This window comes from Myotis nattereri (assembly GCF_964212035.1).
Source record: "Myotis nattereri genome assembly, chromosome: 15".
Lineage (NCBI taxonomy): Eukaryota > Metazoa > Chordata > Mammalia > Chiroptera > Vespertilionidae > Myotis > Myotis nattereri.
The window spans coordinates 54,837,125-54,861,743 of record NC_138090.1 but is presented as its reverse complement, the minus strand read 5'-3'; the positions used below and the strand labels follow the sequence as shown (position 1 = coordinate 54,861,743).

Sequence of the window (24,619 nt, the reverse complement as noted above, 5' to 3'; positions counted from 1 at the left end):
TCACCCCATGAGGATGTGAGCAACCTGGGTGAGGGGCTGATGGTTGTTTGCAGGCTGGCCACAACACCCAGCCACCCAAGCTCCCAGTGGAGGCTGGCTAGAAGCAGGTATCTGGGATTTATTTAGCTTCTATAATTGAAATTTTGTTGCCTTTGGCAGAGGACACAGCTGGCCACAGCAGGCGGGAAGTTTGGCTTCCTCCATCGTCAGGGCAACCAAGCCTCTGGCTTACTCCAGCTCCGTGGCTGTCAGCCGCCATCTTGGTTGGGCTAATTTTCATATAGTCGCTCTGATTGGCTAGTGGGTGTGGCTTGGGGCATAGCGAAGGTACGGTCAATTAGCATCTTTGTCTTTTATTAGTGTAGGTGTATATGACAATGTGTATATCTATCTATGCACCCAGTATGAGTTTATGGAACTAAGTAACTTTGTAACTATCTCTATTTCCATGTGTGCATCTATGTATTTATCTATGTAACTATAAATTTGTGTATCTGTATAACAACTTATACATCTATGTATCTGACAATCCAGTTATCTAGGATCTATCTAGGATATCTATATGTATATGTATATGTATATGTATATGTATATCTATATGTATATCTATATCTATATCTATATGTATATGTATATCTATCTATATCTATATGTATATCTATATGTATACCTATCTATATCTATATCTATATCTACATCTATATCTATCTGTCTGTCGCTGGTGAATTAATACAATGTAGATTTCATCTGGTCAGATGTTGAGCCTGGTGAGGACATATATCGCTAGAAATTGGTGCATGAACAAATTAGAAATTTAATTTTTCATAGAGTTTCACCAAGGCCTCTCTGGACCCAAAAAGGGGAAACTAGATGTGGTGTTAGAAACATCCGCCTCCCTTCATGAGAAACCACGGAAATGAGGCACATGACTCGGCCCCTGTGAGCCCGTCCTGCACTTTCTGACCTTCGGGACCCTGTCCTCCCTCACCCAGACAGACTCGGCTTCCTCCAGGTGGACAAGGACAGAGAAGACTGGGAGAGCCTGGCCATGAGCCCCCAGCCCTCCACCCTCTGGGGCCTCGGTGAGTCCTGGATGGAGAGACCGCATCCCAGGGGCCGAGCGAGTGGAAGCTGAGGGAGGTGTCGCCATCCCTGCTCTGTCTGACTCCAGCCCAGGAGACACATGGTCCCTCCAGGGGGCCTGGCCCCTCAGCGCTGGCCTTGACCTAAGTGTGACCATGGGGGTGTCAATCCTAGAAGCAGGTGCCTGGGCGTGGGGACAGGTTCTGACTGAGGACATGATTGGAAGACAGGGTTGGGATTTTGTTTGGAAACTCAGAGCAGGAAGCAGGATTGTGCTCAGAGGGAATGCCCAGGAGGGAGCCTGGGAAAGTCTCGGTGCCGAGCCTGCTGCCTCCAGGAAGGCCCCCTGATTGCAGCCCAAGGAGGACCCGGGTGCTGGGCATTGTTCTCACCAGACCTTCCCTTGCAGTGCTCTGCCTGGTCCAGACGATCCACATGCAGGAGGGTGAGTCCGCCTTCTTAAATTGAGTTTTTCATGCAAGTTTTATTTTCAGGCAAAATATTGATTTTCCTCAGAGTCCTTTCCAGGTGTATCGTCAGCTGGAATGAGCCCCCAGCCTCTCTCTTTGTCTGGATCTGTCTGTTCTCATGCCCTCTGGCTAAGTTACCTTCAGAAACCAGCCTTTCTTTCACTTTCACAAACACCATGTTCTGTCTCTACCATGACCACCTCCCAGGCTGAGGGCTCCTGTGCTGGGTTTGGCTCATTCCCACCTGACCCTCTGGTCTTAGCTCAGGGCCTCCCCCCTCTGCCTCGGATGAGAGGTGAGCGCTGCCCTCCTCTCCCAGAGCCACCCACACTCAGCCCTAAGCCTCCCACACTCACCCCTGAGCTTCCAACACTCAGCCCAGAGCCTCCCACACTCAGCTCTGAGCCTCCCACACTCAGCCCTGAGCTTCCAACACTCACCCTGAGCCTCCCTCCCTCAGCTCTGGGCAAGTATCACAGCGAATGGCTGTGGTTTGCACACTTCCCCCTCACCCTGTGCTCCGTCTACCCTTCCCCCAAGAAGGCAGGGACCCTCCTGTGTTTCTCCTATTTGTGGAGCCAGTGGCACAAGGAGGCGTCTGTAAAGGGACAGATTGGAGCTAAGCTATGGCTGAAGGAATGAGGGGACGACTGAGTTTTGGGGCTTGGCCAGCTCTGCCTCTATCAGGGATTGGGTAACTTGTTTGCTTTCTTCCTGTTTCAGGGCTAGAGCCCTCTCTTCCCTTGCCCAGTCCAGTTTAGACACGTGGGGTGTCAGGAGACTCAATCACAAGGAAGTGGAAATGGGCTGAGAGGGTTGCCAGAATTGCGGAGGGAACCTGAGTGAGTGCTGCTCAGAGGACGTGCTAGGAGTCCGGGGACCTCACACACTGGGGTTCTGTGAGCAGGTCTCAGCTGGTTTTCCCCTCCCCACACTGCCACTATGCTTTCCTTGGGGTTCTAGAAGCCCCTATGTACCCCACAACGTCCCCCAGCTTCCCGCAGACCCAGTCAGGTCATTCCCACCCTCTCCCACTCCAGCATCCCTGTCCCCTGAGGGACCTGCCCATCCGCACCCTCTGCCTCACACCCAGTACTGTCTGTCCCCCTAGAGAGTGACTGTGGGGAGGGAGACACGCCCAGGGCCCCAGGCTGCTCTGACACCTCCCATGTCCCCCTGAGAAAAGCCCAGGATGTCACCAGAACTTGTGTCATGTGGAGAAGTCATTGGACTGATGAGAACTGAGTCCCCATAGGGTTTAGATGGGTGGTCTCTTGGGGAAAGGATGGTGGGAATGGTGTAGAATTGGGCTGTGGTGAGGGTTGCACAGCTCTGTGAGTTTGCTAAGAACCACTGAGCTGCACGCTTAAAACCCGGGAGGTGTGAGGTGTGGAGATTTCCTCATGATGGAGCCTGAGATCCTGCTCTGCTTCCTCCCAGGGGCCCTGCCCAAACCCTCCCTCAGGGCCGAGCCAAGCCTCGTGGTCCCCCAGGGACGGCCTGTGACCTTCGTGTGCCGGGGCCCAGCTTGGGCTGAGTTCTACCACCTGGAGAAGGAAGGAAGACGCGTCTTCCTTTTTCACAAAGGTGTGTCTCAAGATGGTCTGCCTGTGACAGAGGCCAGATTCCACATCCCCGCGGTGCGTGACATGACTGCAGGGAGTTACCGCTGCCTCTATGAACAGGTGGATGAGGGGCCATCTCAGCCCAGTGAGCCCCTGGAGCTGAAGGTGACAAAGGAGGACTTCTCCACTCTGCACTCAGGTGGGCCCCAGGGCCCTGTTCCCTGTCCCAGCCACGTCTCTGTCCTCGGGTTCCCTGCCCTCCTGCTCACCCCCAGCCCTAGGCTCCCCTCCCTCTGCACACATCACCCTCAGCCTTCACCCCTGGCTCAGAGCCCTGGAATGTGGTCCCATCTGGACACCATGGTGGCCTGGACCCTAAACCCCATATCAGAGGGGACACAGAGCTGTCCTGCTGGGCTGGGTGGGGCCTGAGCTTCCAGCCACCAGGTGGGGACAGACTCCTTCAAGGGGCCTGAGTCCTTCCCCTCAGGATGGTGGTGCCCTGCCCTTTCCCCTGGCCAGGCTCAGTGGGGCCCAGGCAATGTGTCCCCTGGGGTCCACCCTCCATGGGCAAGTCGCATGGTCCATGGGTCCCTGACCAGGTTTGAGCAGTGCTTTGGGCAATTTTTGGATGAGGCTGCCCCTGGTCTGGTGTGGTCAGACCCTGAGGTGAACTGGAGTCAGGGTCCAGCAAGGACAGCGAGAGGAAAGGAGGGAGAGAGGGAGGGAAGGAGGGATGGAGGGAGGGAGGGACAATCCTTCCTTGAAAACTGAGTGTCTTCTCTCTCGTCTCTCTTCATCCTGCTGTGACTCAGACATCCATGGGTGGGAGCACATGCCCAGGGGTGGCCCCCATCCACCAGTCCCAGGGGTGTCCACTAGTTCATCCTGACCCTGTGGCCCTCCCTGCCCTGGGGGACTGTGGGTGGCACAGTGGCCGGGTGAGGTGAGCTCAGAGTCCAGGCCCTGTGACCCTGTGGCCGGGTCAGGGGGCTCCCACCCTGTGTGTCCCTGGGCCAGGACCAGCTGCCCTGTGCTAATGTAGGGAGGGTGGTGGGATGTTCTGAGGGGTGGCCAGCCCCGCAGAGAAGTGGAAGCAGAGAGTGTGCCACCCGGGGTACCCCGTCTCCTTGTGCCTTTCTGGGGGGTGTCGGAGCGTTCTCTCTACTGAGAGGTGCAGAGAAAGAGGCCAGGTGAGGGTCCTTTGGGAGCGGAAGGACCAGGTGAGTGGGGCAGACAGAGAGGAAGTTGGGCTCAGCGCTTACCCCACCTACTTCACAGGAGCCCCTGGAGACCTCTGCCCCCCATTCCAGGGCCTGGGCTAGGGAGGAGGGACTTCTACCTGGGGTGTCCCCTCCTCGAGCTCACCTGGGCAGTGGGCTTCTGCCTCAAAAGTCACAATCTGGCTGGGTTGTGTCCACCTGTCAGTGACCCCTGCCCTCTGCTTCCAGGCCACACCTCCCAGGATTACACGGTGGAGAACAGCATCTGCTTGGGCCTGGAGGGCGTGGTCTTGCTGATCCTGCTGGCGATTCTGGTGTAAGCTGGGCTCAGCCAGTGCAGGGACCCACAGGGACCACGGGAACCTACACAAGGGAGCCCCCCAGAGAGAGGGGGCCCCAGGCACCAAGCAGGGAGCTCCCAGAGCCCTGCCCGCTGTTGTTCAAGGACAAGAGACCCCTGGCCCACGTGGGTTAGCAGGGTCCACCTCAACCCCTCATCTTCCCAGGACCATGGAGAGGAGTCATCTCGATTGACAGGCAGGCAGAGAGGGCAGTGCCCCATGGGAAACCAAGGCAGGTGGAACGGAGGCAGGGCAGGCATGGCCACGTGAGCCAGCCTAAGCATGGACGCCAACCGCGCAGAAATAACAGGATGATTTTAGACTCGGAGGGGAGGCACATGAAACTAGGAAGGGGCTGCAACAGGAAGGTGAGCTGAGGCATAGGAACCAGGGAGGGTCAGGTCTGCTTCTGGGCAAGAACAATTGAGAGAATCCACCAGGTGGCCACTGGGGGAGATAGAGAACAGGTTTCTAGCAACTATGTACCCCTCAACCACAGGCTTCAGTGGCAGCCATGACTGAGCCTCTTCCCACATGGGAGTCTGAATTTGCTTGCAATAAAGTTTCCATGCTTTTGCTTCAGTCTTGTGGTGCAAGATTTCATTGTTCAGGGTCATTAGGTTCAATCTGGGGGGCAACAAACCTGGGCTCGCTGTTCAGCGTATCACCATGATCCCAAGCCCAGCCACCCAGGGCCGCGAAGACATGGGAGGGAAGCAAACTGCCCTCCATCCGGTGGGTGGGCCTCCTCACATCAGCTGAAGAGAACAGGACTGACCCTGGATGCTGGGGGCTGGCTCCCTGGGTCTTCAGCTGCAACAGCAGCTCTCCTGGTCTCCAGCCACCAGCCCTCCCTGCAGCTTTGGAACTTGCCAGACTCCTGAACTGTGTGAGCCAATCCTGCCACAAACATCTCTCTGTATATATGCGTCCTGTTGGTCCTGTGCCTGTGACAGACCAGCATGCATACAGTGGGTACACCATTTCTTTGGGGGTTTGGAGGGTGACGAAAATAATTTGGAACAAGATAGAAGCAACGGTCGCACAAGATGGTGAATGTATGAAATCCCACTGAATAGTACACATTTCCCCCTTCTGCTGATCTTGTCTGTATTGTTGACACTATTAGAGAAGTTTTCCATCCTCTGCTCCCCTTCCTTTGCCCTCCTGATGGCCCAGCTCTGCCGGGGGCCTGCCTGGGGCTGCAGCCTCAACAGCCATACCTGGGCTGGGAGCTGAGGAGTCTCAGGCCTTTCCCTCCAGGACCTGACTCTCCTCTGTCGCCTCCTCCTGGGGGGCCCCTCCCCTGGGAGGTCACAAGGATGTGCCTCAGTGTTGTGAGGGGGGAGGCTATGGGACCACCTTCCCTAGGACAGTGTTTGTGTTCTGTGCCCTAAATGGATGTAGGAAAGCCTATCAGCATCCAGAAGGGAATCCAGTCACCAGCCAAGACCCTTCTGTGCATTCTCCACCTTCCCAGATGCCCCGCCCACCAACTTGACTATTTCTTTAGTGCATTTACTTCTAAGGACTCAAGGGCTTTCAGTTTAGCAATAGCCATAGGCAGCTGGGTGGCGGGGGAGTGTGTAGATTGCAGCCCAGGGTTACAGGGCCCAAATGGGCCTAGAGACATGGGTATGGAGCCTGAGCTGGATGCTGCCTGCTGTGCAGAGCATGAAGTGGGGGGCAGACTGGGTCCTTCCTGTGTCCCCCTCTGCTCTGTGCTCTCCCTGGAATAGCATGGAGTTGTCAGAAGAGTTTTATGGTTTTTCCATTTGTAGGTGAGAAACTGAAGCATTTGCATGAGGAAATGTGTGTTTGGGGAGAGTCAGCCTCTGAGGACCAGATGACAAGCCAAGAAGTTTCTATGTCGTATTGTCTAGACACGTTTCTGTGTCTCTACCATTGTATCCATCTATCTATGTAACTAGGTATTTATCTATGTATCCATCTATATATGTAACTATCTATGTATATATGTATCTATCTATGTATCTATGTATCTATCTATATATCTATCTATGTATCTATGTATCTATCTATCTATCTATCTATCTATCTATCTATCTATGTATCTATGAATCCATCTATGTAACTAACTATCAATTCAACTCTATGTGTCTAAGCGTCTATATATCTATGTATGTTAGTATCTGCCTATGTATCGATGTCTCTAAGCGTCTATGTGACTATCTCGATATCCATCAAAGCATCTATGTATCTAGCTATGTCAATATCCCTTTGTGTATCTGTGCTGCTATATATCTACATGTCTGAGTATCTACGTGTCATCTATCCATCCTTCTGTCGTCTGTGTCTGTCAATGATGAATTACTTCTGTGTGGCTTTCATTTGGGCATGGCCTCACCCTGGTGAGGAAACATCTCACTAGCAATGCCTCCCGGAAACCACGGCCTCTCAGCTTCTCCAAATTGGGGAACATGGGTCTGGGAGCAGCCACAGTCCCTTCCTGACAGACCACGGAAACGAGTCCTGACCTGGCCCCAGCACACTTCCTGACTGGCCGAGCCCTGGCTTGCCTCACCGGGCACAAGGGCAGAGAAGCGGTTGAGAGGCTGGCGCTCATGTACCCCCATCTCACCACCCTCCTGGGCCTGGGTGAGTCAGAACGCAGGTGGGAGGGCCACGGGGCAGAGGGGCGGGACTGTGGGGGGCACCCAGGCCCCACCTCCACCCAGCCCTTTGGGAGCCCACTCAGCCTGCTTTCCCTGCTTCCTTTGTGTCACCTCAGCCCCAGCTCCAGGGGAGGGACCTGGCTGTTCTAGACACGGGGAAGGGAACAGGTCAGACACAAACACGGCCACAGGTGGCTCTGGTGGGGAGGCCTCCTGGGAACCTGTCTGGAACCTGCTGTAGGGCAGGGGAGCTAGCCCATGGGAGCCATGCTGACAAGGGGGGTTGGAGGCGGTGGGAGGTGCAGTCCTTGACCCCGTTTAAGGACATCAGCCTGGCGGTGGGCACCTGTCTCACTGGGGCTTCCCTTGCAGGGCTCTGCCTGGGCCAGGGGATCTACACACAGGAGGGTGAGTCACTCCTGCTCCACCCCCCATCCCCACCCCCACCTGAAGGACGTCCTGTGGATTCCTGGGGGGATGCAAACCCAAGTGGCACCAACAAAAGTGCCTCCTAAGACTCCCGACAGCTGCCCACACCCACTGGACATCAGCATTGATTTCCTGATGCCTGAGATCCAGGAAATGCAAAACTGGACCCTGATTCTCACCCCCTCTCACCTGACTCCCCCTCCCCTGCCTCCTGTGTCCTCAGAGACGGGCCTCCGTCCAGGACTGGATGCCACAGTCATCCTGACGCCCTCCCCTCCCCCTTCCCCGTGTTACTCCATCCCACACCCTGTGGTGTCACCCATGTCCTCCCATGTCCTCATGTGAGCCCATGTCCCAGCTGGGCTCTCACTTCCATGGCAGCTCCAGGGGCCTCCCCCACCCTGCTCCGCCCATCCTCTCCTGAGGGTGAATTTAGAAAAATCCAACCTGATGACTGGACTTCTCACCCAAAACCCTTCACTGGCTGAATTGAGGTCGCATCAGATCCCTTATCATCGCGTCTCCCTCAGCCACGTCCTGCCTGTTCTGTCTGCCTCCCTCATCTCCAGAAGCATTGGTTTTCTTTCCCTTTCACACACACGCTGAGCTCAACCCACACTCAGGTCCGTCTCCCCCACCCACGCCCCGGCCTCCCCTGACCGCTCAGCTGACCTGCTTCCTGGGTGTCCCTCACATCTCAGCTCAGAGGGGCCAGGATCTCCTCAGCCTGCACTCTCCTCACACCTGTGGGCATGCATCACAGGTCTGCCTGGGGTCTAGTTCTTTCTCTCCCCCCCCCCACGTAACCCCCCCAACATCGCTGCACAGGACAGACAACATCTCAGCCGCTATTCAGTCTCACTCACAGAGAGGCCAGCTCTGTGGGGTTTTGCCAGACACAGCATGGCCCCCACCCTCGCCCAGAGGGACCTCAGGGAGGCAGCTCCCTCATTCTGCTCCACAGCTGGAGTGCTGGGCCACCAGCTCTAACGGGACCTCCTGAAGCCAGATGGCTGCCAGGCCTCCGGCCATTGCATGTGCCTGCAGCCTGGACGACAAAGGCAGACATAGGAAAGGGGCTGCAGGTGTATTTGCCAGGCTTTGAGCTGCCCTTTCTCTTGGCCAGGCTCTGTGGGGCCCAGGCAATGTGTCCCCTAGAATCCACCCTCCATGGGCAAGTGCTGTGGTCCATGGGGTCCCTGAAGAGGGTGGGACGGTGCTTTGGGTCATTTCTGGATGAGGCTGCCCCTGGCCTGATGTGGTCAGACTCTGAGATGAACTGGAGTCAGGTCTAGCAAGGACATGGAGAGAGAGGGTGGGAGGGAGGGAGGGAGGGAGGGAGGAAAAATTCATCTCTCCTCTCTCTTTATCCTGGGGTGACTCAGACATCCCATGGGTGTGAGCACAAACCCTGAGGTGGCCCCCAACATTGAGGCCTGGGGGTGTCCACCAGTTGATCCTGACCCTGTGACCCTCACTGTCTTAGGAGGCTGTGGAGCCAGTGGCACAAGGAGGCGTCTGTAAAGGAAGAGATAGGAGCTAAGCTGTGGCTGAAGGAATGAGGGAATGAGGGGTGGGGCTCGGCCAGCTCTGCCTCTATGGGGTTTGGGTAACTTGGATGCCTTCTTCCTGTTTCAAGAACAGAACCCTCTCCCCCCTTGCCCAGCCCAGTTTAGACACTTGGGGTTTCAGGAGCCTCAATCACAAGGACGAGGAAATGTTCTGAGAGGAAGGTCAGAAATGCAGACGGAACCTGAGTGAGTGCTGCTCAGGGGCCGTGCCCAGGAGTTAGGGGTTCTCGCCCACTCTGGGTCTTTGAACAGGTCTGGGCTGGTACTGCATCCCCAAACCCATTAGACTTCCCATGGAGCCCTGCAGCCCCCATTGGTCCCCACAATCTCCCTCTGGTGCCTTCAGACCCAGCCAGGTCATACCCACCATCTCCCACTCTAGCGTCCCTGTCCCCATGAATCACCTCCTCATCCTCACCTTCTGCCTCCCTCCCAGCCCTGTCTGTCCCCCTAGAGAGTGGCCATGGGGAGGGGGACCTGCCCAGGGCCCCAGGCTGCTGTGAATCCTCCCATGTCCCCCTGAGAAGAGCCATGTTGTCATCAGGACTTGTGTCACCTGGGGAAGACCCTGGAGGGATGAGTACTCAGTCCCCTGGAGGGAGCAAAGGGGTGGTCTCTTGAGGAAGGGATGGTGCAAATGGTCTAGATTTGCCTGTGGTGGTGGTAGCACAACGCTGCAAGTTTCTGAAGAATCATTGACATACACACTTGAAACACGGGAGGTGTGAGGTGTGAGGCGTGGCAATTTCCTCATGATGGAGCCTGAGATCCTGCTCTGCTTCCTCCCAGGGGCCCTGCCCAAACCCTCCCTCAGGGCCGAACCTGGCCCTCTGCTCCCCCGGGGATGGCCTGTGACCTTCGTGTGCAGTTCCCTAGTTTGGGCTCAGTCGTTCCTCCTGGAGAAGGATGGAAGACCTGTACACCCTGATCAGATAAGTGGGGCTCAAGATGGTTCCCAGAGGACGCAGGCCACATTCAACATCCCTGCGGTGAGTGAAGACACTGCTGGGAATTATACCTGCGTCTATCAACATGTGTATGGCTGGTCTGAGCGCAGTGAGCCCCTGGAGCTGCAGGTGACAGAGGAGTTCTCCACACCACCCTCAGGTGGGTCCCAGTGTCCTGCACCCTGTCCCAGCCCCGTCTCTGTCCTCAGGCTCCATGCGCTCCTGGTCACCCCCAGCCCTGGGGCTCCCCTCCCTCTGAACACGTCACCCTCGGCCTTCACCCTGGCTCAGGGCCCTGGAGTCTAGTCCATCTGGACACCAAGATGGTCTGGAACCTGAGCCCCACATCAGAGGGGACACAGGGCTGTCCTGCTGGGCGGGGTGGGTCCTGAGCTCCCAGCCATCAGGTGGGGACAGACCCCTTTGAGGAGCTCCGACTCATGCCCCTCAGGATGTCGGTGCTCTGCCCTTTCCCCTGGCCAGGCTCAGTGGGGCCCAGGCAATACGTCCCCTGGGGAGCACCCTCCATGGGCAAGTGCTGTGGTCCCTAGGGTACCGGACCAGGGCTGGACAGTGCTTTGGGGCATTTTAGGATGAGGCTGTCCCTGGCCTATTGTGGTCAGACCCTGAGATGAAGTGGAGTGAGGGTCCAGCAAGGACATGGAGAAGATGGGAAGGAGAAAAGGAGGGAAAATTCTTCCTTTAAATCCAAGTGTCTTCTCTCTCCTCTCTCTTCATCCTGCTGTGACTCAGGCATCCATGGGTGGGAGCACATGCCCTGTGGTGGCCCCCATCCACCAGGACTGGGGGTGTCCACCCAGTGGATCCTGACCCTGTGACTCTCCCTGTCCCGAGGGACTGTGGGTGACAAAGTGGCCAGGTGAGGTGAGCTGAGTCCAGGCCCTGTGACCCTGTGACCAGGTCAGGGGGCTCCCACCCTATTGGTCCATGGACCAGGACCAGCTGCTCTGTGCTAATGTATGGAGGGTGGTGGGACATTCAGAGGGGTGGCCAGCCCCTCAGAGAAGTGGAAGCAGAGAGGATGCCACCCCAGTATCCTCATCTCCTTGAGCCCATTCTGGGTCATGTGGGGGATGTCCTTTATGCTGGGAGGTGCACAGAAAGAGGCCAGGTGTGGGCGCTGTGTGCAGTGAAGGGCCAGGTGAGTGGCACAGAGGAGTGGAACTTGGGCTCATTGCTGCTCTCACCCCCTGCAAAAGAGCCCCTGGAGACCTCTGCTCCCCCACCAGGGTGTCTCCCATGCCTCAGCTTGGGATGTCCCCTTCTCAGGCTCACATGGGCAGTGGCTCCTACCTATCATAGGTCATGATCTGGCGGGGTCATATCCACCTATCAGTGACTTCTGCCCTCTGCTTCCAGGCCCTGCCTCCCGGGATTACACTGTGGAGAACAGTATCCGCTTGGGCCTGGCCGGTGTGGTCTTGCTGATCCTAGTGGCGATTCTGGTGGAAGCTGGGCTCAGCCAGCGCAGGTCCCCACAGGGACCACAGGAATAAAGACAATGGAGCCACCAGAGATAGGGGGCCCGAGGGCCACAGCAGGGACCTCCCCGAGGAGCCAGAGGCTCATGCTGGAGCCCACGAGATTCACAGCCACTCCTGCTGTTGTTCAAGGACAAGAGAATCCACGTGGGTTATGATGCTTGGTGTAGGGAGCGGCTTTATGGTTAAGCCTCGGACTTCCCAGTGGCAGGGCCACAGACAAGTCCCAGCCTGGAGGTAAGAGCTCTCCTAGCATAATTAAGTCTGACCTTGTAGCCCTCCTTAATTCTTTCCTGAGTAATTAATGGGATGTGGAAAGTGCAGCTAGTGTTGCCAAAACAAGATCATTTGTATACATGTTAATCTACGCTTGTTTTAAGCAGATTATAAAATAAAGCATCAGCTTGCACGCTGGGTCTTTTGTATCCTCATCCAGGCAGGGGAGATTCACAGAGCCCCAGCTGTATTCTCTTGTTTGTCTTTTCTTCAATCCTTCACCGGCCCTCCTCAGGTTCACCCTTGTCCATACTGGTGCAGCACACGTGGCGCCCAACGTGGGGCCTGATATGGGGGTACTACAATTGCAAGGTGAAAGGATGCTCCAGTGAAGCACGTGCAGAAAGCAAAAATTAAGGGAAGGAGTGAATTTAGGTAGCAGCTTGGTGTAAAACATGGGATGTTAAGACCTTCCAAATCTTAGGAGTATAAAGAAAAATCAGACCCTCCAGATGGAAATCCAACAGAACCCGCCTCACATTGACAACATCTTCGCATCAAGGGCATTGGCATCTTTGAGAGGAGCCAGAGTATCATCACTGTCAGCAAAAGCCTGAATGGGAGACCATCCCCCAGAGGCTCGCCAACCTGCATTCGCTGTGGGGCCTTCTCATCAAGGAGATGGAGAAGCTGCACCAGCAGCTGGAAGAGGTACAGGGGACCCAGAGGAGCTCCTTGTCCCTTTGGTCAAAAGTCTGAGCATTGACTCGATGATAGCAATAGGGGAGAAGAAAATGAATGAAGGCTACGCAAGGGACCAAGGTGCTGACTAGCTTTGGTGAGCTGCCAGTTTTCTGTAGAGTCTTGCGTGGCCAAATCTGAGGATTCTGAGTAGATAACCTTCATTTTGCAGCTGAAATTTTTATTTTGTAGCTTAAAATGTTAACATGTCTGTAGTTTGGTTTTTCTCGTATTGCTATGTTGCGTTGGCATTGTTTTGTTATTGTTTTAACAGCCAGAGTTATGTTCAAGTTCACTTTTATTGTAGTAGCTTAAAAACAAAAAAGGGTGAGATGTAGGGAGCGGCTCTAGGGTCAAGCCTTGGGCTGACCTGTGGCAGGGTTACAAACAAGTCCCAGCCTGGAGGGAAGAGCTCTCCTAGCATAATTAAGCCTGACCTTGTAGCCTCTCTAATTCCTTCCTAAGTAGCTAATGGTCTGTGGGAGGTGCAGCAAGTATTGCCAAAACAAGAACATTTGTATATATGTTAATCTACCCTTGTTTTTATCAGACTATAAAATAAAGCATCAGCTTGCAGGCTGGGTCTTTTGTGTCCTCATCCAGGAATAAGAGATCAACTAATGTATGCTCTTCTCTGTCTTTTCTTCAATACTTCACCACCCTTGCTCAGGTTCACCCTTGGCCATGCTTGCATGGCACAACAGGGCACAGAGGGGCCCAGAGACATGGGTTTGAGCCTGATCTGGGTGCCACCTACCCTGGAGAGCATGAAGGGGCAGGCTTAGTCCTTTAGTGTCCCCCTCAGCTCTTTGTTCTCCCAGTAATAACATGGAGGTGTCAGAAGAGTTTTATAGTTTCGTGTTTGCAGGTGAGAAACTGAAGCATTTGCATAAAAAAATGTGTGTTTGGGGACAATCAGCCTCTGATGACCAGTTGACAAGCCTGTATTGTCTATCCACGTTTCTATGCATCTCACTATCTATATCATTGTATCTATATAGCTATCTATATAACTATGTACCTATCTAATTATCTATTTATCTATCTATCTGTATATCTATGTATCCATCTATCTATGTAACTAAGTATCAATTCAACTCTATGTGTCTAAGTGTCTATATATCTATGTATGTTAGTATCTGTCTATGTATCTATGTCTCTAAGTGTCTATGTGACTATCTCCATATCCATCTATTCATCTACATATCTACTGTGTTGCTATTTACCTATGTGTCTGAGTATCTACGTGTCATCCATCCATCCTTCTGTCATCTGTGTCTGTCTTTGATGAATTATTTCTGTGTGGCTTTCATCTGGACACGGCCTCAGCCTGGTGAGGAAACATCTCACTAGCAATGCCTCCCGGAAACCACGGCCTCTCAGGTTCTCCAAATAGGAGAATGTGGATCTGGGAGCCACCACACTCCCTTCCTGAGAGACCACGGAAATGAGCCCCTGACCTGGCCCCAGCACACTTCCTGACTGGCCGAGCCCTGCCTGCCTCACCGGGCACAAGGGCAGAGAAGCGGTTGAGAGGCTGGCGCTCATGTACCCCCATCTCACCACCCTCCTGGGCCTTGGTGAGTCAGAATGCAGTAGGGAGGGCCACTGGGCAGAGGGGCGGGACTGTGGGGGGCGCCCAGGCCCCACCTCCACCCAGTGCCTGGAGCCCACTCAGCCTGCAGGCCCTGCTTCCTTTGTGTCACCTGGGCCCCAGCTCCAGGGGAGGGTCCCAGGCTATTCTAGACACTGGGAGGGGGACAGGTCAGACACAAACATGGCCGGGGGGGGGGTACTCTGGTGGGGAGGCCTCCTGGGAACCTGTCTGGAACCCTCTATAGGGGAGGGAGCTACCCCATGGGAGCCATGCTGACCAGGGGGTTGGAGGTGGTGGGAAATGCAGGCCTTGACCCCATTTAAGGTCACCGCGAGAGCAGGAGGGCACTTGTCTCACTGGGGCTTCCCTTGCAGGGCTCTGTCTGGGCCAGGTGATCCACATGCAGGAGGGTGAGTTTGCCTTTTTTAATTTAGTTTTTCACTCAAGTTTCGTGTTCAGGCAAAATATTGCTTTTTCCTTAGAGCCCGCTCCCGGTGTATCTTCACCTGGGATGAGCCCTGAGCCTCTCTTTTTCTGCATCTGTCAGCTTTCACGCCCTCTGGCTAAGTTCCCTTCAGAAATCCATCCTGTCTTTCACTTTCACAAACACTATTTTTCTGATATACCACGGCCTCCTCCCAGGCTGAGGCTCCTGTGCTTGGCTTGGCTCATTCCCACCTGACCCTCTGGTCTCAGCTCAGGGCCTCCCCCCTCTGCCTCTGATGAGAGGTCATGTCTGCCCCCTCGCCCTGAGCCTCCCTCACTCACCCTGAGCCTCCCACACTCACCCTGAGCCTCCCACAGTAAACACTGGGCGAGTATCAGAGCGTGTGTATGTGGTTTGCACACTCCCTCCTCAGCCCTGTGCTCCCTCTACCCTTCCCCCAAGAAGTCAGGGACCCTCCTGTGTTTCTCCTATTTGTGGAGCCAGTGGCACAAGGAGGTGTCAGTAAAGTGAGAGATGGGAGCTAAGCTGTGGCTGAAGGATTCAGAGAATGAGTGCTGGGGCTCGGCCAGCTCTGTCTCCATCAGGGATTGAGTAACTGGCATGCCTTCTTCCTGTTTCAGGGCTAGAGCCCTCTCTTCCCCTGAACAACCCAGTTTAGACAGTTGGGGTTTCAGGAGCCTCAGTCACAGGGAAGTAGAAATGGGCTGAGAGGGAGGTGGGAAATGCAGAGGGAAGCTGAGTGAATGCTGCTCAAGGACGTGCCCAGGAGTCTGGGGTCCTCACCCACTGGGGTCCTGGGAGCAGGTCTGGGCTGGTGCTCCACCCCCAAAAAATTAGCCTTCCCATGGGGCCCTGAAGCACCCATTGGTCCCCACAACCTTCCCCAGCTGCTTTCAGACCCGGCCAGGTCATTTCCACCCTCTCCACACCAGCGTCCCGGTCCCCCGAGTGACCTGCTCATCCTCACCCTCTGCCTCACACCCAGTATTGCCTGTCTCCCTAGAGAGTGGCTGTGGGGAGGGAGACATGCCAAGGCCCCAGGCTGCTCTGACACCTCCTGTGTCCCCCTGAGAAAAGCGCACGATGTCACCAGAACTTGTGTCACATGAAGAAGTCATTGGAGTGATGAGAATTCAGTTACCTGGAGGGGGAAGGGGTGGTCTGTTGGAGGAGGGGTGGTGCAAATGGTCTAGAATTGGGCTGTGGTGAGGGTTGCACAGATCTGCAAATTTGCTAAGAACCATTGAGCTGCACGCACAAGACACGGGAGGTGTGAGGTGTGGAGATTTCCTCATGACGGAGCCTGAGATCCTGCTCTGCTTCCTCCCAGGGGCCCAGCCCAAACCCTCCCTCAGGGCCGAGCCAGGCCCTGTGGTCCCCTGGAAACGGCCTGTGACTTTCGTGTGCCAGGGCCCAGCTGAGTCTAAGGTATGTCTACTGGAGAAGGATGGAAGACGTATACACACTTTTCAGGACAGTGTGCCACTAAATGGCTCACAGGGGACAGAGGCCAGGTTCTTCTTCCCTGTGGCGAGTGAAGACACTGCTGGGAGTTACCGCTGCCTCTGTCTGACCCAGTTCGGCTTGTCTGAGCGCAGTGAGCCCCTGCAGCTGCAGGTGACAGAGGAGGACTCCACTCTGTCCTCAGGTGGGTCCCAGGGCCCTGCACCCTGTCCCAGTTGCTTCTCTGTCCTCGTGCTCCCTGCCCTCCTGCTCACCCCCATCCCTGGCTCCCCTCCCTCTGCATACATGACCCTTGGTCTTCACCTCTGGCTCAGGGCCCTGGAGTTTGGTCCCATCTGGACACCAAGGTCTCCTGGATCCTGATCCCAGGATCAGGGGGGACACAGAGCTATTTGCTGGGCTGGGTGGGGCCTGAGCTTCCAGCCACCAGGTGTGGACAGACCCCTTCAAGGGGCCTGAGTTCTTCCCCCTCAGGATGGTGGTGCCCTGCCCTTTCCCCTGGCCAGTCCCTGTGTGGCCCAGGCAATATTTCCCCTGGGGTTCACCCTCCATGGGCAAGTCCCATGCTCCATGGGTCCTTGACCAGGGCTGGGTTGTTCTTTCGGGCATTTTTGAATGAGGCTGCCCCTGGCGAGGTGTGGTCAGACACTGAGATGAATTGAGGGTCCAACAAGGACATCGAGTGGGAGGGAGGGACAGACGGAAAATTCTTCCTTTTACACTGACTGTCTCCTCTCTCCTCTTTATCTTTCTATTATTAAGCCATCTCAGTAGTGGAGTATAAGCCCTGAGTAGGAGCACAAGCCCCGAGTTGGCCCCCAATATTGAGGCCTGGGGGTGTCCACCAGTTGACCCTGATCCTGTAATCCTCACTGTCTTAGGAGACTGTGGAACCAGTGGCACAAGCAGGCGTCTGTAAAGGAAGCGATGGAAGCTAAGCTGTGGCTGAAGGAATGAGGGAATGTGTGCTGGGGCTCAGCAAGCTCCTGCCTCTGTGGGAATTTGATAACTTGGATGCCTTCTTCCTGCTTCAGGGCTAGAGCCCTCTCTCTCCTCCCCTCCCCAGCCCACTTTAGACACTTGGGGTTTCAGGAGCCTCAATCACAAGGAAGAGGAAATGGGTTGAGAGGAAGGTGGGAAATGCAGAGGGAACCTGAGTGAGTGCTGCTCAGAGGACGTGCCCCGAGTTAGGGGTTCTCAGCCACTCAGGTTCTGTGCACAAGTCTGGGCTGGAACTGTACCCCCAAACCCATTAGACTTCCCATGGAGCCCTGCAGCCCCCATTGGTCCCCACAATTTCCTTCTGCTGCCTTTGACCCAGCCAGGTCATACCCACCATCTCCCACTCTAGCGTCCCTGTCCCCATGAATCACCTCCTCATCCTCACCTTCTGCCTCCCTCCCAACCCGGTCTGTGCCCTTAGGGAGTGCCATGAGGAGGGGGACCTGCCCAGGGCCCCAGGCTGCTCTGACTCCTCCCATGTCCCCCTGAAAAAGTCCATGATGTCACCAGAACTTGTGTCACATCTGGAAGTCACTGGAGGGATGAGTACTCAATCCCCTCGAGTGGGCAGAGGGGTGGTCACTTGAGGAAGGGATGGTGCAAATGGTCTAGATTTGAGCTGAGGTTGTGGTAGCACAGCTCTGCAAGTTCGTTAAGAATCATTGACATACACACTTAAAACCCGGGAGTTGTGAGGTGTGAGGTGTGGCAATTTCCTCATGATGGAGCCTGAGATCCTGCTCTGCTTCCTCCCAGGGCCCCTGCCCAAACCCTCCTTCAGGGCCGAGCCAGGCCCTGTGATCTCCCGGGGACGGCCTGTGACCTTTGTGTGCCAGGTCCCAGCTGAGGCTAAGGTATGCCACCTGGTGAAGGATGGAAGACGTATACACCATTATGAGGACAGTGTGCCTCAAGGTGGCTCTCAGGGGACAGAGGCCAGATTCCTCGTCCCCGTGGTGAGTGAAGACACTGCTGGGCATTATCGCTGCTTCTGTCTTACCCAGTTCAGCTCATCTGAGCTCAGTGAGCCCCTGCAGCTGCAGGTGACAGAAGAGGATGACTTCACTCCGCCCTCAGGTTTGTCCCAGGGCCCTGTACCCTGTCCCAGCCCTGTCTCTGTCCTTGGGCACCCTGCTCTCCTGCTCAACCCCAGCCATGTAGCTCCCCTCCCTCTATACACATGACCCTCAGCTGTCAACACTGGCATGGGCCCTGAGGTCTGGTCTGTACACCAAGGTGGCCTGGATCCTGAGCCCCACATCAGAGGGGACACAGAGCTGTCCCTGCTGGGCTGGTTGGGGCCTGGGCTTCCAGCCACCAGGTGGTAACAGACCTCTTCAAGGGGCCCAGCGTCCTTCCCCTCATGATGTTGGTGCCCTGCCCTTTCCACGGGCGAGGCTCTTGGGGCCCAGGTAATGTGTCCCCTGGGTTCCACCCTCCTTGGGGAATTTCCGTGGTGCATGTGGTCTCTGACCAGGGCTGAGATGTGCTTTGGCATTTTTGGATGAGGCTGCCCCTGGCCAGGTGTGGTCAGACCCTGAGGTGAAATGAGGGTCCAGCAAGGACATGGAGAGGAAGGAAAGGAGGGAAAATTCTTCCTTTAAATCAGTGTCTTCTCTCTCCTCTCTTCATCCTGCTGTGACTCAGATATCCCATGGCTGAGAGCACATGTCCAGGGTGGCCCCCACCCACCAGACCTGGGGGTGTCCACCCAGTGGATCCTGACCCTGTGACTCTCCCTGCCCTGGGGGACAGTAGGTGGGACAGTGGCTGAGTGAGGTGAGCTCAGAGTTCAGGCCCTGTGACCCTGTGGCCAGGTCAGGGGTCACCCAACCTGTGGGTCCTAGTCCAGGACCAGCTGCTCTGTGCTAATGTAGGGAGGGTGGTGGGACATTCTGATGGGTGGCAAGCCCCTCAGACAAGTGGAAGCAGAGAGGGTGCCACCCCAGTATCCTCATCTCCCTGTGCCCATTTGGGTGCATGTGGGGGACATCCTCTCCACTGGGAGGTGCAGAGAAAGAGGCCAGGTGTGGGCGCTGTGGGCGGTGAAAGGCCAGGTGAGTGGCGCAGAGGAGTGGAACTTGGACTCAGTGCTGCGTCCACCCCCATCGAAGGAGCCCCTGGAGACCTCCGCACCCTCATCCGGGTGTCCCCCACACCTCAGCATGGGTCGTCCCTCCTCGGGCTCACCTGGTTAGTTGGCTCTTGCTTCATAGGTCATGATCTGGCTGGTAGTATCCACTTGTCAGTGACTCCTGCCCTCTGCTTCCAGGCCCCGCCTCCCGGGATTACACGGTGGAGAACAGCATCCGCTTGGGCCTGACGGGTGTGGTCTTGCTGATCCTGGTGGTGATTCTGGTGGAAGCTGGGCTCAGCCAGCGCAGGTCCCCACAGGGACCACAGGAATAAAGGCAAAGGAGCCCCCCCAAAGATAGGGGGCCGCAGGGCCACAGCAAGGTCCTCCCCGAGGGCCCAGAGGCTCATGCTGGAGCCCAAAGATTCACAGCTGCCCCTTGTTCAAGGAAAAGAGAACCCATGTTTTTTTTTATGATGGTTGGTGTAGGGAGAAGCTCTATGTTTAAGCCTCAAACTGCCCCGTGGCAGGGCCACAAACAAGTCCCAGCCTGGAGAAGAGAGCTCTCCTAGCATAATTAAGCCTGACCCTGTAGCCCTCCTTAATTATTTCCTGAGTAATTAATGGGCTGTGGAAGGTGCAGCAAGTGTTGCCAAAACAAGAACATTTCTATGTATGTTAATCTATTCATGTTTTAATCAAACTATACAATAAAGCATCAGCTTGCACGCTGGGTCTTTTGTGTCCTCATCCAGGCAGGGGAGATCCACAGAGCCCCAGCTGTATTCTCTTGTCTGCCTTTTCTTCAATCCCTCACCACCCCTCTTCATGCTCACCCTTGTCCGTACTAGCGCGGCACATGTATCGCCCAACGTGGGGCCTGATATGGGGGAACTACAATTGCAAGGTGAAAGGATGCTCCAGTGAAGCACGTGCAGAAAGCAAAAATTAAGGCAAGGAGCGAATTTTAGTAGCAGCTTGGTGTAAAACACGGGAAGTTAAGACCTTCCAAATCTTAGGAGTATGAAGAAAAATCAGACCCTCCAGAAGGAAATCTGAAAGCACCAGCCTCGCATTGACAACAGCTTCGTATTGATGGAATCGACATCTTTGAGTGGAGCCAGAGAATCGTCATTGACAGCAGAAGCCTGAATGGGAGACCATCCCCCAGAGGCTCGCCAACCTTCATCAGCTGTGGGGCCTCCTCATCAAGGAGATGGAGAAGCTGCACTGGCAGCTGGAGGAGGAACAGGAGACCCAGAGAGGCTCCTTGTCCCTTTGGTCAAAAGACTGGATGTTGACCCGATGATAGCAATGGGAGAGAAGAAAATGAAGGCTACGCAAGGGACCAAGGTGATGACTAGCTTTGGTGAGCTGCCAGTTTTCTGTAAATTCTTGCATGGCCAAATCTGAGGATTCTGAGTAGATAACTTTCATTTTGTAGCTGAAAATGTTAACATGTCTGTAGATTGATTTCGCTCTTATTGCTGTGTTGCATTGGCATTGTTTTGTTATTGTTTTAATAGCCAGAGTTATGTTCAAGTTTACGTTAGTTGTAGTAGTTTCAAAACAAAAAAGGGGGAGATGTAGGGAGCGGCTCTAAGGTCAAGCTTTGGGCTGACGTGTGGCAGGGCCACAAACAAGTCCCAGCCTGTAGGGCAGAGCTCTCTTAACATAATTAAGCCTGACCTTGTAGCCCTCCTTAATTCCTTCCTCCTAAGTAGCTAATGGGCTGTGGGAGGTGCATCAAGTGTTGCCAAAAACAAGAACATTTGTATACATGTTAATATGCCGTTGTTTTAATCTGACTATAAAATAAAGTATCAGCTTGCATGCTGGGTCTTTTGCATCCTCATCCAGGCACGGGAGATCAACCGAGCCCCAGCTGTATTCTCTTTCTGTCTTTTCTTCAATCTGTCACAGCCCCTCCTCAGGTTCACCCTTAGCCATGCTGATGAGGCACAAGAGGGCCCAGAGGGGCCAAGAGACATGGATATCAAGCCTGAGCTGGGTGCCCCTGCCCTGCAGAGCATGAGGGGGCAGGCTGAGTCCTTTCAGTGTCCCCCTCAGCTCTGTGCTTGCCCAGGATTAACCTGGAGGTGTGAGAAGAGTTTTATGGTTTCATGTTTGCAGGTGAGAAACTGAAGCATTTGCATAAGGACATGTGTGTTTGGGGACAGTCTGCGTGTGAGGACCAGATGACAAGCCATTAAGTTTCCCTGCCTGTATAATCTGTCTACCTTTCTATGTATCTCAGTATCTATCATTGTATCTATTTAACTATGTATGTAACTACGTATCAATCTAATTATCTATGTATCTATCTATCTCTGTAACTATGTATCCACCTACCTATGTAACTAAGCATCAATTCAACTCTATGTGTCTAAGCGTCTATATATATCTATGTATGTTAGTATCTGTGTATGTATCTATGTCTCTAAGTGTCTATGTGACTATCTTGATATCCATCTATGCATCTATGGATCTACGTATGTCAATATCCCTTTGTGTATCTGTGCTGCTATATATCTATGTGTCTGTGTATCTATGTGTCATCCATCCATCCTTCTGTCGTCTGTGTCTGTCAATGATGAATTTCTTCTGTGTGGCTTTCATCTGGACATGGCCTCAGCCTGGTTAGGAAACATCTTACTAGCAATGCTTCTCAGGAACCACGCCCTCTCAGGTTCTTCAAATTGGGGAAACGTGGGTCTGGGAGCTGCCACACTCCCTTCCTGACAGACCACGGAAATGAGCCCCTGACCTGGCCCCAGCACACTTCCTGACAAACCGGGCCCGGGCATGCCTTACGGGCACAAGGGCAAAGAAGCGGTTGAGAGGCTGGCACTCATGTACTCCCATCCCACCACCCTCCTGGGCCTGGTTGAGTCAGAATGCAGTGGGGAGGGCCACTGGGCAGAGGGGCGGGACTGTGGGGGGCACCCAGGCCCCACCTCCACCCAGTGCCTGGGAGCCCACTCAACCTGCAGGCCCTGCTTCCTTTGTGTCACCTGGGCCCCAGCTCCAGGAGAGGGTCCCAGGCTGTTCTAGACTCTGGAAGGGGGACAGGTCAGACACAAACTCGGCCAGGGGGCGGGGGGTACTCTGGTGGGGAGGCCTCCTGGGAACCTGTCTGGAACCCGCTATAGGGGAGGGAGCTACCCCATGGGAGCCATGCTGACCAAAGGGGTTGGAGGTGGTGGGAAATGCAGTCCTTGGCCCCGTTTAAAGTCACCTGGCAAGCAGGGAGTGCTTGTCTCACTGGGGCTTCCCTTGCAGGGCTCTGCCTGAGTCAGATGATCCACATGCAGGAGGGTGAGCTTGCCATTTTTAATTTAGTTTTTCACACAAGTTTCATGTTCAGCCAAAATATTGATTTTCCTTAGAGTCCACTCCTGGTGTATCTTCACCTGGAATGAGCCCCCAGCCTCTCTCTTTGTCTGTATCTGTCTGTTCTGACGCCCTCTGGCTAAGTTACCTTCAGAAATCCATCCTGTCTTTCACTTTCACAAACACTATTTTCCCAATGTACCATGGCCTCCTCCCAGGCTGAGGGCTCCTGAGCTCAGCTTGGCTCATTCCCACCTGACCCTCTGGTCTCAGCTCAGGGCCTCCCCCCTCTGCCTCTGATGAGAGGTCAGGTCTGGCCCCTTGCCCTGAGCCTCCCACACTCAGCCCTGGGCCAGTATCACAGAATGTGGCTCTGGGATTATACACTCCCCTCCTCAACCCTGTTCTCCCTCTACCCTTCTCCTAAGAAGACAGGGATCCTCCCGTGTTTCTCCTATTTGTGGAGCCAGTGGCACAAGGAGGCGTCAGCAAAGGGAGACATAGGAGCTAAGCTGTGGCTGAAGGAATGAGGGAATGAGCGACCAAGGGAATGAGTGCTGGGGCTCGGCCAGCTCTGCCTTTATCAGGGATTGAGTAACTTGGATGCCTTCTTCCTGTTTCAGGGCTAGAGCCCTTGTTGTGGACCAACATTCGCGAGAATAAGACCACCGACTCCAACTAGGTCTTAAACAGCAAGCGAGGACTTATTGAGCTGGCCAGTGACTACAGTTACAGCACCCTGCCGAAGCAGAGGCTGAACTGCAGTGCCGACTACAGGAGTTACATTTTATTATTAAATTCTGTGGAGGCCCAGAGAAAAATGTGTCTTTCAAATTCTGGGCCCCCAATATGGAGGAAACTCTCTTTATTTATACTTTTTCCAGTCCTTTGTCTCCCAAATTTGGAATGAGACTTTCGGGCCTTCTAAGAAAGAAGGCCTATGTGCTGAGAAGGGGGCCATGAGACCATATCTCAAGTCCTGGCCTGATGTCAGTACCTTCCTATGTATGTGTTTAGGACAGCGTGCCCCACCTGGCCGAAGCGCCAGATATGCAGCCCAGCACACCCGCTCTTCCCCTGCCCAGTCCAGTTTAGACACTTGGGGTTTCAGGAGCATCAATCACAAGGAAGTGGGAATGGGCTTCGAGGAAGGCGGGAAATGAAGAAGGAACCTGAGTGAGTGCTGTTCAGAAGATGTGCCCAGGAGTCTGGTGTCCCTCACCCATTGGGTTCCTGTGAGCAGGTCAGGGCTGGGCTGGAGCTCCACCCCCATTAGACTTCCCATGGGGCCATGCAGCTCCCATTGGTCCCCACATTCTTCCCTAGCTGCCTGCAGACCCGGCCAGGTCATTGCCACCACCTCCCACTCCAGCGTCCCTGTTCACTGAGTGCCCTACTCATCCTCACCCTCTGCCTCCCTCCCAGCCCTGTCTGCCCCCCTGGAGAGTGGTCGTAGGGAGGGAGACATACCTGGAGCCCCAGGCTGCTCTGACACCTCCCGTGTTCCCCTGAGAAAAGCCCAGGATGTCACCAGAACTTTTTTCACGTGCAGAAGTCATTGGAGTGATGAGAATTCAGTTTCCTGGAGGCGGAAGGGGCAGGGTTTTGCGGAAGGGATGGTGCAAGTGATTAGAATTGTGCTGTGGTGAGGGTTGCACAGCTCTGCAAGTTTGCTAATAACCATTGAGCTGCACGCTTAAGATACGGGAGGAATGAGGTGTGTAGATTTCCTCATGATGGAACCTGAGATCCTGCTCTGCTTTCTCCCAGGGGCCCTGCCCAAACCCTTCCTCAGGGCCGAGCCAGGTCCTGTCATCCCCAGGGGACGGCCTGTGACCTTCCTGTGCCGGGGCCCAGTGGGAGCTAAGTCATTCCGCCTGGAGAAGGATGGAACAACTGTAAGCCCTGATCAGAAGAGTGTGTCTCAGGATGGTTCGCAGGGGACAGAGGCCAGATTCCACTTCCCCTGTGTGAGTG

General features: G+C 54.8%; 2 protein-coding genes across 2 annotated transcripts; both read left to right on the top strand.

Annotated features, from left to right (window-relative positions):
- Positions 1 to 947: 947 nt before the first annotated feature.
- On the top strand, positions 948 to 5,263 carry LOC308530482 (leukocyte-associated immunoglobulin-like receptor 2). The gene is made up of 4 exons (XM_081107158.1): positions 948 to 1,082; positions 1,493 to 1,528; positions 2,994 to 3,317; positions 4,570 to 5,263. The coding sequence occupies exons 1-4, from the start codon at positions 1,049 to 1,051 to the stop codon at positions 4,659 to 4,661; spliced, it is 486 nt and encodes a 161-aa protein (XP_080963284.1). The 5' UTR covers positions 948 to 1,048; the 3' UTR covers positions 4,662 to 5,263.
- A 4,810-nt stretch (positions 5,264 to 10,073) lies between these two features.
- Positions 10,074 to 23,324, top strand: LOC308530711 (leukocyte immunoglobulin-like receptor subfamily A member 5; the record flags this gene model as incomplete). Its single annotated transcript, XM_081107399.1, has 9 exons — positions 10,074 to 10,425; positions 11,646 to 11,757; positions 13,546 to 13,592; positions 16,100 to 16,197; positions 16,348 to 16,417; positions 17,992 to 18,089; positions 18,240 to 18,312; positions 19,508 to 19,615; positions 23,266 to 23,324. The coding sequence occupies 9 exons, from the start codon at positions 10,074 to 10,076 to the stop codon at positions 23,322 to 23,324; spliced, it is 1,017 nt and encodes a 338-aa protein (XP_080963525.1).
- Between the last annotated feature and the right edge of the window lie 1,295 nt (positions 23,325 to 24,619).

What these genes read in the sequence shown, in the direction of transcription:
- LOC308530482 (XM_081107158.1), top strand. Translation starts at nt 1,049, where the DNA reads ATGAGCCCCCAGCCCTCCACCCTCTGGGGCCTCG. An exon ending in GACGATCCACATGCAGGAGG is followed by an intron (nt 1,529 to 2,993) that starts GTGAGTCCGCCT and finishes GCTTCCTCCCAG; the next exon opens with GGGCCCTGCCCAAACCCTCC. An exon ending in CTTCTCCACTCTGCACTCAG is followed by an intron (nt 3,318 to 4,569) that starts GTGGGCCCCAGG and finishes CTCTGCTTCCAG; the next exon opens with GCCACACCTCCCAGGATTAC.